The following is a 14,590-nucleotide window of genomic DNA, read 5'->3' as shown; positions in this document are numbered from 1 at the left end:
AATCAATTAAACGATTTTCTTTAGTTAAACCTAAAGACGTGAATAAAACTGAATTAAATAAGTTTTTAGTTAAAAAGCGTTCCCTGTGGGTTCGATATCTTTTATTACTACAAGCGTATGTCGTGCACTTGCGGAAATCGCTCAACAGCGGGCTACATACTGCTATTAAGTGCCATTTCCTCCAAAATATTTGGGCAGATGTCTTCTTCATAAATAACCCTCCCGACATAGCATCTAATGAACCTCTAGTTGTAGGATTTAATCCATTATAAAATGTTTGCATTAAAAGTGCATCGGGCAATTGGTGGTGTGGGCATAAACGTTGAAGTTCTTTAAAACGTTCCCAAGCCTCATAAAGAGTTTCGTTATCATGTTGAGAAAAAGATGTTAACTCTTTTATGACTCTTGCGGTTTTTGCTAAAGGAAAATATTTTGATAAAAATGCTTGGGCAAGTTGGTCCCAAGTTTCAAATGTTGCGACTGGCATAGAAGTTAACCATTCTTTGGCTCTATCCTTCAAAGTGAAAGGAAAGAGGCGAAGTTTGATTGCTTCGGCAGTCACATCACTTATTTTGAAAGTGTCACAAATTTTAAGGAAATTTGTCAAATGGGTGTTAGGATTTTCGTTAGGTAACCCATAAAACGTCACATTGTTTTGTAACATATTAAGCAAAGCGGGCTTAATTTCAAATTGGTTTGCGACAATTCTGGGTCTAACTATGCTGTTGGTTACACCGGCCATTCCTGGCCTAGCGTAATCCATAAGTGTTGGTGGATTTGCCATTTTTTCTGGCTCGGTATTTGTTTTTACGGGAGTTTTGTTTTTGTTTTTGTTTTTGTTTTTCTTGTTTTTCTTGATGGTTTTTTCAATTTCTGGGTCTAATGGGTTTGGTGCAATGCCTGAACTTCGAGAACTGCGCATGAACCTGAAATCTTGCACGAACCAAAACTACCTTCAAAACAGAATTTGAAAAATAAATATGTTAGTAATTTAAAATAATTAAATTATAAAAGTTTGAATAAGTATATGTAAACCTAGATTCGAAATAAAACATGAAAAATCTAAATTTTTGTTAAAAATTTTGGCGTTCCCCGACAACGGCGCCAAAAACTTGTTGACCGATTTCTGCAAGTGCACGGTTTCGCTTGTAGTAATAAAAGATATCGAACCCACAGGGAGCGCTTTTTAACGAAAACTTATTTTAAATTGGTTTGATTTACTTTCAAGGTTTATAATATGTAAATCGTTTAATTGGATTTGGTTTTGAAATTGATAGAATAAGAATTAGATTAGAGTATGAAGAATGTTAGAAATCACTTCTGACTTAAGGATGAATTTACAAGACAAAAACGTTTAGTGCTTTAGAAAAGTGAATAAATGTATTCGTTTGCATTAAGCAAAGAAAACAACTTTAAACTTTGTATAAATTATAAAAATGTAATAACGTAAATTCCTTCAATTAAAAGGCTTTGAACCGCAGACAATCCTCCTACGGTCGGGTTAGATTGCTACCTTAACCAAATTAATACTTTTTCAAGATATCAATTTGTCTAAGTGTTCAACAAAGTTTCCTTGTAATGATTTTGAATTCAACTACGTTTTAATGAAACCAGAACTCACTTCGGATCATTTACCATAAGTGCTACATAAAAATCTATCGAATAGAATAAACTTTATTAGATGAAGTATGAATTTGATACAAGTTTACAGAGAGCAAGAAGCATGGAAGCTTTCGACGACTTTCAAGAGAACGGGTTGTCAATCCTTTCCTTAAACCTCGTTAGAGTTTGTCAGGCTCCGGGGCGAATCCTCTACTAAGTCTTCTCGCTGAATCTTCGGAATAGAGACTGGTCTATCTACTACCAAAATGTAAACTAATATGAACAAATCTAAATGCTATTGTGTTTGTAATTATTTAATGAACAATGTGTGTACATCATATTGCTTTTTACAAAATCGAAATCTAATCTCTGAATCGCTTGACTCAGAATTTCTGCATTAATTCTGTACTAATCTTCTCTTCAATATATCTTCAACTCTGAAATCAACTCTTTATTTATAGATGTTGAAGAGTCGGGTTCAAGGAATGTGTCTGCTGCGAAGAGGCGTTCTTATCCAATCAAACGGACGCGTTTCTTTGAAAACGAATGTGTACGAATAGCCCTTCTGGAAATTCTGATCTTACCGAGAATAATTAATTCTCGACCGAGAATGGGGAGCAGGTTTTGGCCTTTGAAAAGAAGGGAGAAATTGCTGATCGACGCGTGTCGCGGCCGAGAATGGAGGATTCTCGGTCGCGACACGGGGTTTTTTACTCTGTTTCTGACTTCGTCCTCGTCCTCGTTTCGGTGCGTTTGATTTTCATCGTCTTTGACTCCTTTTGTAGGGTTTTTCTTCTGTTTTTATCCTCTTTTCGTTCCTATTTGGATTTTACTAAATATTCAGGTATCTTGCATGAAAGAAACATATTCGGAAGGAAAAGCACGCTAAACAGATATAAATAGCACGATTTCATAGCAAAACTGATGTAAATATTAATGATATTTTAAGTATATTTTGGGCTTAACATTGTCCCATTGTCTTCCTTGCTGGTTAAGTCACCCCACACGGCGTGTGGGTGTTAGGAGATGTCGTGTGGCTCTTGTTCTCCGGCCTCCAAGTTCGTCGAAGCATCGATCCACAGTCCTACTCTAAAAGGTCACACGTCGTGTGAGAATTCTCCGGCATCCAAGTTCGTCGAAGCATTATTCCACAGTCATACTCCAAAAGGTCACATGTCGTGTGAGAATAGGCAAACACTATATGAATTAGCATTTGAGTTATAAAGATTTTTCCAACGTCCCACATGAGTGACATGCTATGTATCAACATCGGTCTCACATGCCGTGTGAGACAATGCTTCTCCACTCCTTGGACTTATTGGAGATGCCGGCATCATACAATCATAACCTTACTCAACTATAGGATACCCAAACCAAACTACCCAAGACATCTCTAGTCTAGTCTAGTATCAAAGAAAACTTCAAGATCGCATAAAAGGCTTGTAAGACGAGTTACATTACATAGACCCGGCCTTATCGTGGGGAGTTATAATGTTTAGTTAGCAACCAGGTCAACACGAAACGAACACAAGTATTAATTAATATTCTTAATTTACATACTAGCGTTTAGTCCAACTTTCCTCCAATCATGTGAATATCAAGGAAACTACCTCGTACCTTAGAATTTAAGAAACTTTCAAATATGTACTAACTTATTTACCTGCAAAAATTCTCTGAGTGTTCATATATACATAATTATTATTAATTGAAGGCCTAATTTATTTAATTAACAACTTACAGTTTTAACATATACGAAAAAGAAAAACATGAGTGAAGCAAGCAGCCATAGAAATTGAATAATCCCAGCCAGGTATGTATTAAATGAATTGGTAAATGGGTATTATCTCAACTCAAGTCAATCAATTTCCCATGTTACATTACAATACAAATTTTGTCAAATAATCAACAATTTAGTTGGATAAAAAAAAACCTATAATTATTTCCTATGTAGGAATTAATTAGCGACCAGCATAGAAATAATGTCTCTGTTAGAAAAAATAGAAATGAAGAAGATTGAAGAAAAGAATTATGATCGAATTGGTTCTTCTAAAATAGTCTCAAGCATAGGCTTTCTTGATCTGCAGACAGACAATCTGTACATAGGAAATCCTTCAATAATATGTTGTTGTCTTAACCCTCCATCTTGTTCTTGTTGTTCTTGAGTAGTTTGTTGTTGAGGCAACACTCTATTACCGGGTGAGGCTGAAATACGCTTAGCTGCAGAATTGGCAGCTAGAAAAAGAGAAGCCATATCAGGTGCAGTGACAATGGAGTTGAGTCTTTTCATGGGAAACATGAGGTAGACATTCCCGAATTCGACTTCTTCATCGGCGGTTAGAGCAGAAAACCTACGACCAATATGAAGTGATTGAGAGTTGACCAAGAAAAAATTGGGACATTCCAACATAAGTTCAGCGGCTTTAATGGGGTGGCGGAACTGTCTGAGTTCACCGGCGGGAAGAATAACCCTTGCAGCCTTGGAATTGTTGATCAAGGGCGTGGCCAAAGTGCATGAAATATAATTGCCCATGACTTTAGATTACTTAGAAATCTGAAGGAAATAAGGTATGTATATAGTAGTAAGAAAGGAAAGACGCGTTTGAACGAGGATTAATATATGTATGGATATGGAAGAAAGAAAAGTAAGAGAAGTGGATTAGCTAGCTGTTAAATGCGTGTGGACCTTACATGGCTGATTCAAGAATTGCAAGCTGTTTAAGTGGTGCGGATGTAAAATAGCATTTTAAAAAAGCCCATGTGGGAATTCAAATGGTGGTCTCATCTCATCTATCTAAATGCTTGCTTGCTTGCGAAAGAAAGGGACATTTTCATTTGCTTATCTTTGTCGCGTCCTCCTCCTCCTCCTCCTATCCTATCCTATTAAACTTCCAACTTCCATCGTCTATTCATATTGTTTTTACAAACTTAACTTCCTACCTTCTTCTATTACAATTTCTATCTTATTAGGACAACTTCATTAATTCCTATACTGCCATTATATAAATAAATGAAGGATATTTACATCTATAATCTCAATATAATCACTTTACCTTTTTAAACTAGGCATACTATTAGATTATATGTAAGGGTATATATGTAAATTTAATCGAGTAGTATGTAATAATATAAATACATTTGTATCTCATTGATAAATTTAAAAGAGTATTATTTCACTTCATCATTGTTTACATGGTATGAGAGCATAATTTTTTTTCTCTCTCACTCTCTCATAAACTTCTAAGTATTTAGAGGATCTATTATACAATTTCACCTATTTTCTGAATCAAATAAGCAAATAATCAATACCTAAATCAAATAACCGCTGTCTGCGATCTCCTCCTATCACACCGCTTGGGAAATCATTTTTCCCTTTCTCGATATGTCTCGGATTGCGATTTCCTATCCCTGCAAATTTCGACTTCTTCCTCTGGATTTCTCGAAGACTGTTGCTGCGGTTTATTGAAGACGGTTATTGCTGCGATTTCTTCTTCGGTTGCTGCAATTTCTTCTTCCAAAGTTCTTGTCGTTTGCGCATCTTGCTGGATTTCACGTGATTGACTGAACAAGCCAATCTTCTCTTCTGTGTACTGGTGAGGTGTTCTTCCTCTTTCGAGAAGAGGAAGAACCGTTGCTTCCTTTTTATCAGTTCGATCCTTCTTTCTATGATTTGCGATTTTGCTCTTACTGCACTACACTCTACGATTTTGTTGTTGTTGTACTATGCGATTTTGCTATTACACTTTGAGATATCTGGATTTCTTGAAGATCTACTGTTGCGGTGGCTTCTTTCTCTGGATTTCCTGTTACGGCTCTTGTGGTTTCTGTTTTTTGCAATTTCAGCAGTCTCTCTCTCTTAATTTGCGGTATAGTAAGATTTGCCGAGTTCTTGTTGTTGTGCTTTGTGTGATTTGTTGAGTTCTTGTTGTTGTGCTTTATCTGAGATTTGCTTCCATATTACTCATCTGCTATGGATACTGGAGGTTTTGTTGAGCCTGGCTTTGTAGATTTTGAGGTCGACGAGCTCTCGTCGGATTCCTCACCGGTGAAATTGCTAAGTCGCCTGCACCTCCGCAGGAGTTAGGTTTAACTGAACTTTCATTTCAGCACCGATCTCCAACTCCACACTGTAGGTCGTCTTCTTCACAGAAACTTCCTTCTAATGGTTCTGAGAAACCAAAATCTGGTGGTAATACTAAAGGTCCTGATCTCTCTTTTGTTCTTAAGGAGAAAGCTCACACATATGTTTCTGGTGAGTCCTCTAAACCTAAACATTCATTACATGCATCTTTTGTATAAGATGAGTATACTCAGTCTCTTCTGCTTACTACGGCGGATAATCCCGAGATTTGCCTTGTTACAGCTCCCTTAACTGGTACGAACTACATTACTTGGAGTAGGGCAATGCTGCTTGCACTCTCCACTAAAGAGAAATTGAATTTTGTTCTTAATGATAACTTTACTCCTGCTCGTACCTCTCCTGAGTATCCTCAATGGAAACGAGCAGACTCTATGGTTATCTCATGGATTTTCAATTCTATTTCTCGTGATTTGGTGAACGGTTTTATGTTCACATCTTCTGCCCGAGCTTTTTGGAAGGAGCTGGAACAACGATTCGGAGGTTCTAACGCACCTCTCATTTATCAGTTGAAATGCGAAATCAATGATTTCCATCAGGGTAGTCTCTCTGTTGCAATCTATTTCACTAAGTTGAAATGATTATGGGATGAATTAGCATATATGTGCCCTCTTTCTATTTGCACTTATGAAGCTTCTAAAATGTGTGTTTGTCTATCTGTTAAGAAAGCATATGATTCTTATAATGCTGATCTTCTAGTTCAGTTTCTCATGGGTCTTCGGGATGAATATTCACATGTGAGACATCAGATTCTTCTTTTAGATCCACTGCCTAACATTCACAAAGCTTATTCTATGATTCAAAATGTTAAAAAACAGAAAGAGGTATATTCTGATGTTTCTCAATTAGAAATTGCTGCTCACACTTCTAGTACAAAATCTGTTATCATTCCATCATCCACTTCTACTCGGGGATAGAAACGCGATTTCAGTAATAAGGTTGATCATTTTTGCACTCACTGTAACAAACCAGGCCATGAGAAGGACACTTGCTTCAAACTTCACGGTTACCCGGAGTGGTTCCAGGATTTTAAGAAGAAGAAAGCTAAATCCTCCAAACCAAAGGCTAATTGTGTGTCTTATTCTACTGATACTCCTATTGATTTTTCAGATTCAGAAGCTTATGAGAATAAGGAGAATCATAATTCTGCAAACTTCTCTATGCCTCCGGGTTTTGCACAACTTGTTCAAAATGAAGTTCAGAAGCTTATGAAAAGCAAAGGGAAAATGAACCGTGGTGATGATGGAACTTCTTCATCTCCTACACCTCTTGCCAACTTTTCTGGTTTTGCAGGTACTATTTTTCCTTCTATTTTTAATGCAAATATGAACATTAATTCTTTCTCTACATCAGTGTTTACTTCTGATTTTCCTTATTGGATTATTGATACGGGAGCTACTTCCCATATGAGTAGTCATCTTACTCAATTTACTCACTACAAATCTACTAATTCCAATAACATGGTACATTTGCCTGATGGTTCCAAAAGTATTATCAAACATGTTGGTTTGGTTACTATTGGACCTAATTTTACATTACAAAATGTACTTCACATTCCTACTTTTACCCATAATTTGTTATCTGTTGGCAGATTGATACTTGATTCAAAATTGGTGATTAAATTTTTATCCAATGTTTGCCTATTTTAGGACCCACTTACTAATCGTCTCCTTGCTGTTGGATTTTTCCATGGAGGACTCTACTATCTTACATCTCATTCTTTTACTCATACTGTTTTAGAACACTTTTCTAACAATATTACAGCAAATGTTGTAACTCATTCTCCTATTGCCGATTTATGGCACCAACGTTTAGGACATGCTTCTGTTTCAAAGTTACAACATATTTCTGTTATATCAAATACTTTGTCTTGTTCTATTTGTCCTTTGGCAAAACAACATCGGCTTTCATTTTCTCGCATTCCTATTTCTACCATTGCTTCATTTGAATTGTTACATATTGATATATGGGGCCCATATAAATTGCCTTCTTTAACTGGCACAAAATACTTTCTTACTATTGTTGATAATTTTACACGTGCCACGTGGGAAATTTTACTTAATACTAAAGATCAAGTTTTTTTTGCTATTTCATCTTTTGTCTCCCTAATTGAAACTCAGTTTCAAGTGAAAATTAAACAAATACGTACTGATCATGACACTGAATTCCTTAATAAAATGTGTTTTGAATTTTTTCATTCAAAAGGCATTCTACATCAGAAATCATGCGTGTATACGCCTCAATAAAATGGAATTGTTGAACGAAAACACAAACATTTGCTTGAAATTACTCGGGCATTTCTTTTTCATGCCTCTTTACCTAAGCAATTTTGGGGCGAGGCTTTATTGACAGCCACATACCTCATAAATATATTACCTATCCCTTTGTTAAATTGGCTATCGCCATATGAAAAATTACATAATAAAATCCCAGATTATGGTTTTTTAAAGACTTTTGGTTGTCAATGCTATTTTTCCAATCTTCATCCCTCTCAGGACAAATTGGATCCCCGTGCATTTTTTGGTATCTTTTTGGGATACGCTCTTGACCATAAAGCCTATAAAATTTACAATCCTTTAACTAAAAAAATTGTTATCTCACGGGATATCGTTTTCCATGAAACTATTTTTCCCTATTCATCCATTTCTCATACTCCTCCTCCTACATCTTCTTTACCATTACCTATATTTTTCCCTTACCCGGATCCTCCTACTCCGCTCCCCCCAACCACCACTTCTTTACCACTCGACCCGGATTCTCCTACTCCACTAATTCCTACATCCACTTCTTTACCACCCGACCCTTCCTTTTTATCTCACGATTCTCTTACTTCTCCCATTAATTCATCTTCACCTACTTTGGAACAATCTCCCATTCTTTCTACCATTCCTACTTCCTCTACTATGCACGAGAATTCCCCATTACCATCTTCCTCGACTAATTCCCCTATTTCTTTACCCACAACTACGCTACCCTTTTCTTCTTCTATTGTTCCACTATCTGTTCCTAATTCTCTTACTCCTCCTCCTATTCCTCATAGTACAAGTGGCCGCCCGTTAAAGCAACCTTCTTGGTTACAAGATTTTGTCGCTCATACCATTAATTCTTCATCTTCCATTCTCCAGTGTCTACCACCATTTAGTGTTCAACATTCTATTTTTCTTTCTACCATTGATTCTAATGTTGAACCTACTACCTATCAACAAGCATGTTCTAATCCTAAATGGGTTCAGGCCATGGAAGCTGAACTACGTGCCTTGGAGGATAATAATACTTGGGATTTGACGACTCTTCCAAAAGGAAAAAAAGCTATTTTTACTCAATGGGTTTTTCGCATTAAACGCCATCCTAATGGGTCTATTGATTGTTATAAGGCTTGATTAGTAGCACGAGGGTATAATCAAATTTAAGGTATTGACTATACCGAGAGTTTTTCCCCCGTTGCTAAAGTTGTTACCGTTCGTTTACTAATTGCCTTTGCTTCGGCTTATACTTGGCCCATTCATCAACTTGATATTAATAATGCTTATTTACATGGCTTTGTGGATGAAGATATTTATCTTCAACCCCCTGATGGGTATTCCAAAGCCTCACTTGGCCAAGTTTGTAAATTACGAAAATCTCTATACGGCCTTAAACAAGTCGATCGTCAATTGAATAAAGAACTTACTTCTCAACTTATTGCATATGGTTTTAAACAAACAACTTGTGATCATTGTCTTTTCACTTATGATCATTCTGATACTTTCCTTGTTCTCATTGTCTATGTTGATGATATTCTTATTACTGGCAATGCTTCGGATGGTATTCAACATGTTAAAAATCACTTACATTCTCTTTTTACCATAAAGGATCTTGGTCCTGCCAAATATTTTTTGGGCATTGAGTTAGCTCGGGACACTAATGGTATTTTTTTTGTCTCAACGCAAATATATCTCGGACTTATTATCTGATGCGGGACTTAAAAATGCAAATCCTTCTCCTTGTCTCATGCCACCCGGTCTCATTTTAGATTCTGATCTCGGCACTCCAATTGATTCTCCGGATCAATATCGTCGTTTAATAGGCCGATTATTATATTTGAATTTTACTCGTCCCGATATCAGTTTTGCGGTTCAACAATTAAGTCAGTTCATGGCAAAACCATGCACTCATCATCATGATGTCGTACTTCATCTTCTTCGGTATCTTAAGGGTACTATTCACTACGGCCTCTTTTATAGTGCTTCCGCTGATTTTCGTTTAACTGCTTATTATGATGTAGACTAGGGCCGTTGTAAAACATCACGCCGTTCTGTCAGTGGTTTTTGCATCTTTTTGGGCACTTCTTTAATCTCTTGGAAAGCTAAGAAACAGCCCACTGTTAGTAAGTCTTCCGTTGAAGCCGAATACCGCAGTATGGCAAGTACGAGTTGTGAATTGAAGTGGTTGTCTTACTTACTTCGTGAATTTCATATTCCTTTACATCTACCCATTCCTCTTCATTGTGATAACAAGGCCGCTATTTATATTGCTTCCAATCCCGTTTTTCACGAACTTACCAAACATTTAGACATTGATTGTCACATTGTTCGTGAACTTCTACTTTCTGGTTTTCTTTCCACTCCTCATATTTCCACTAAACTACAACTTGCTGATCTTTTTACTAAACCTCTATACGCTCCATCTCTTCGTTCTTTTCTTCCCAAGCTGGGTCTTGTTTCATCACAACCTCCATCTTGAAGGGGGGGTATTATATTATATTAAATATATTTTATATATAAGGGTATATATGTAAATTTAGTCAAGTAGTATGTAATAGTATAAATACATTTGTATCTCATTAATAAATTTAAGAGAGTATTATTTCACTTCGTCATTGTTTAGACATACTCATTGATACAATAAAAGAAATCAAATGCAATCCTGTATTACCAGCCAGATGACTCATACACCAAAGTTGTTTGGAATAAAAAGTAGCATGTCCACGAACTAATGTGTGTGCTGACCTAATGTCATACATCTCCTTCTGGATGGCTCCCAAGTGTTGGCAAAATTGATTGGTAACCTCCTCCATTAATCGTTGGTATTGGGCTCTAATTGTTCCCATCGTCCAAACTCAGGGGTATATTCTTCCCTATTTTCTCTATGTATTTTGATCGGATGCGATTCCCTTATGTCATCGTTGTTTTTTCTGAAATTTACATGATTGTTTGTTCCACGTTCACCACACCAATGTTATCTGCGTATCTGAACTTTGACTGAGCATGTGAATCTTTTGTCAAGTCTTCCGAGGTTTTACCTGTAAAATAGAACAAGAAGTTAGAGAGGAACTGAAATCTTGTAAAACCGCTCTCATGCCTAAGTCAATATGTGTTGGGAGGGTTGAGAGTAAGGACTATTTGTGAGATAGTAGTGTTAACGTACTATTTGGTGTGATACCTGCCCATTTATACATTTATTCTTCTAGGAATCCTATATGTATGAGGGTTCCTTTTTCTAATGGAAGTCAGGCTCTCGGAGAAGTCTTCTTAGGGAAGAAGTCTTTGCCAGGGCCGCATGCATGGGGATTTCCTTAAATGGGGAAGGTTCCATAGATGTTCTTTGATGGATCCGAAGACTTATACTTTTACACATGGTATTTGATCAAGGAGGTCCTCAAATGCTACGTGCCCTAAATCGCTTTAGACGATGTCGTATAGAATAATCAAATATTCTTAATTATAAGATAAAAAAAAATATTGGCTAGTTTAGGGCTTCAAAATGGGGGGAATAAAGATTTTTTTTTTTTAGAGAAAGAATAATATTAAGTTATTGTTAATTAATAAAATTATTAAAATATGAGTGATTAGAATTTAGATAAGGTACTTGGTTTATAAATAGTACTATATTATATACGGATGTAAGGACCGCGTAAGCATTCCAGCTACTTGGTTTTATAAATTAGAGCACATGATCATGATCATGATCGTTGTTCTTTGACCCTTGAAACTTTAGTTAAAACACAACACATTATATATGTCTTTTAGCTTCTTAGACACAAATTTTATGTGCATTAATGATGTTCCCAATTAAGTTGTCAATGTAAACTAGTACATTTAAATTGTTGTTTTATTCATCCATATTTATATATATATCTATATATACTGACATATGCTTATTATATGTATGCAACTTGCACATTTTGTATTTATCTCCTGCAAAGGTGGAATTGCATATACATAAATTTCCCAAACCAATAATGGATAAATTGATTTATTGCAAAACTAAATATTAAAAAAAGAGATTGAAGGTGATTAAGAATGTTGATTATAAGAAAATAAAGTCTTCAAATTGAAAGGCCTAATGGTAGAATGAGTTTATATGTATGCTCTGATGGATGGAAATAATCCCAAAACAAGTAAGTATTACTATTTGGACATAGCTTGTAACCTTGTTTCCCACATTGCACCATTCCTCCAAGTTCACCTTCTCCACAGCATGCATTTGTTACATCTCTATAACCATAATGTTTTGGAAGGGATCGAAATTGTTGAACTATATCATAAACTGCACCGTAAACACCAACCGTACCAGGGTACTTGTTAGGCATTTCCTTAACCAAGTTTTCTAATCCTCTATTATATTTCTTAACCATCACATTCATCTTTCCATAACATTTATTAATGGGTGCGCCAGGCAAGAGTGCTCTGGCAGGAACGCACCCCACTGGACCAAGAGAAAACACAGCGATACGGCGAGCACCCAGGGTGTAAATGTTGTGAATAAAATTGGAAGCCTGTTGTAACATGGAGTGGACATATGCATCTGGAGTAAGTGTAGTTGGGGTGCCAAAAGGGATGAAATAGTTGAAGATGTCATTGGATCCAGACTCAAACAAAAATATGGAATTCTCTATCAGTTTTTTATGAATTAGGTTGTGTCGTACAAGTGCTTGAAATTGTTGTAGTTGGTGTTGAATTGGTGTCACACCCAAATCTAGATTTGTACAAGGTAGGACACCACTTCCAGCACTAGCAAAGTTGATACCATTGGATGGGTAATCCTTCCAGCTTCCATTCACCACTTCTAGGTATGCTTTTTGGAATTCAATTCCAACTAACTCTGCTGCATCCACAAACAATATTACAATTCTTTCAATACAATACACATATTGCCACTCAAATTTATCCATTTTCACATTAATAACCATTAAATTTCAAAATATAACATAAAAGTCACTCAACTTTATAATTCTAACATTATGACCACTACATTTCAATTCAAAATCACTGTTGACGACCTCAAAATACAAAATTTCAATGGTCACATTTCAAGCAATTTTAATTCTTCAAAATTTTTGTTGTCATGTTATTTAGATGTTGTTTTGATGATTTAAAATGTATGTTTTAATATAGGACGTCGTAAAATATATATTTTAAATCAGCTCAGTCCTTTTAAAATAATGAAATAAACCAATATAAACCAAAATTAAAGTGAGTTTGTTAGAGATTGAAAACACTGCTATTCAAGGGTTGAATCGGCGGCTAAGAGTTGTGGGCTAGATCTGATGAGGACATTGGTCCACCAATAGAAGGTGAAGTCCTACCCTAATTGGGACTATAAGAGAGCTATAAAAGGAAAAGCTTAGAAAACCTTAGAGCAACTCTAACGGGTGTTGCAAGTTTGTTGCTTGCAACACCCAACCATTTAGAGTGTAGGTTACATCATTGTTGCTAATTTATGTAAGTTACATATTATAGTAACTTTGAAATCTTGAACCCGGTAAACTTTATCTGTCAACATAAATTTTTTAATATTTTTATAGTGTACGGAAGAACAAGAGACCAAATCTCTACTACCTTGCTTTTACTAATTAAATACTAATTTAATCATTCTTTATTTATTTTTAAATTTATTTTGGCCCACAAAAATATTAAAATTACATTGCCTCTACTGGCTTGTTATTTCAGGATCCAATTTATGTCTAGGTGGCACTACTTTGGTGGTGCCACCATTATATGCTCTTAGGGCATGCACAAAACCCTAGAAGTTTACTGACTTATGTACCCGGAACACCTCTCTAATACCATATAAATGATAGTTAAAGTTGAAGAATAGTTTTGTCATTAAAAATCTCTTATAGAACCATCTTTCAATGATTATATTTTGAGGGTTGAAACGAAAAAATGGTATGGGTTGAAGATATTAAATTTAAGCATATACTCACAGATAAAGTCGAGAACAGTTCTACCATTGGTAAATCTGCCAGTTGGATGGTGGAAAAAAGAGGAACCGTAAGGAGAGAAATCAGCCTGGACAGAGCAATTGGTGTTGAAGTGGTTGTTTCCAGCATCTAGTATTGAGTCTCCAAATGAGAATATTGCTTTTGAACTGACCACCACCATTCCATTTCCATAATTATATGATATCAGCACTATTACTAATAATAATTTCTTCATTTCAATTTCAATTCCCAACCCTCTTCTAATATCCTCTATATATAGCAACCAATTCTAATTACAGGTGTAGACATCAGATCACCAAAATGATAAAACAAGAAACAAAGCACGAGGTTTGTGCATTATAACTTAAGTATCTCATCAATCTATGGCTTTTTCTATGTCCTTTTGCTCCAAAGTTGCTTATTCTAGTTATCTCTTTCCGGTTTCTTGCCCTTTTCTTTCACAGGCACTCACGTCAAACCACAACTACCCTCAATGTATTGTATTGGATCATTTCAAGACAACTACCCATTTTCTTATTTTCTTATTTATCTCATATGAAATTAAGGCCACGACGTGGACCAATAAAAACCGGATTCCAAAGGTACGATCCTAATCCCGATGTCACGCCGTAAAATACAGAAAAAGGAAAAACACACAGAGCATGAGT

The 14,590-nt window shown here is 35.9% G+C and overlaps 2 protein-coding genes and 1 non-coding gene across 3 annotated transcripts; 2 read left to right on the top strand and 1 right to left on the bottom strand.

The window, feature by feature from the left end:
- Positions 1-299: 299 nt before the first annotated feature.
- Positions 300-406, top strand: LOC136216166 (small nucleolar RNA R71). The gene has a single exon (XR_010683156.1). It is a non-coding gene; the product is annotated as a small nucleolar RNA R71 (small nucleolar RNA).
- Positions 407-4,290: 3,884 nt separating this feature from the next.
- On the top strand, positions 4,291-7,657 carry LOC136218309 (uncharacterized). Its single transcript, XM_066005111.1, has 3 exons — positions 4,291-4,324; positions 5,615-5,851; positions 6,848-7,657. The coding sequence occupies exons 1-3, from the start codon at positions 4,291-4,293 to the stop codon at positions 7,384-7,386; spliced, it is 810 nt and encodes a 269-aa protein (XP_065861183.1). The 3' UTR covers positions 7,387-7,657.
- A 4,271-nt stretch (positions 7,658-11,928) lies between these two features.
- Positions 11,929-14,157, bottom strand: LOC136235807 (GDSL esterase/lipase 6). Its single transcript, XM_066025846.1, has 2 exons — positions 13,926-14,157; positions 11,929-12,823 (listed from the first exon to the last, which is right to left on the bottom strand). The coding sequence occupies exons 1-2, from the start codon at positions 14,155-14,157 to the stop codon at positions 12,045-12,047; spliced, it is 1,011 nt and encodes a 336-aa protein (XP_065881918.1). The 3' UTR covers positions 11,929-12,044.
- Positions 14,158-14,590: the final 433 nt, after the last annotated feature.

Source organism: Euphorbia lathyris, chromosome 1 (genome assembly GCF_963576675.1).
Source record: "Euphorbia lathyris chromosome 1, ddEupLath1.1, whole genome shotgun sequence".
Classification (NCBI taxonomy): domain Eukaryota; kingdom Viridiplantae; phylum Streptophyta; class Magnoliopsida; order Malpighiales; family Euphorbiaceae; genus Euphorbia; species Euphorbia lathyris.
Note: the sequence above shows the minus strand (reverse complement) of the source record. Positions and strands in the feature narration are given on the sequence as shown.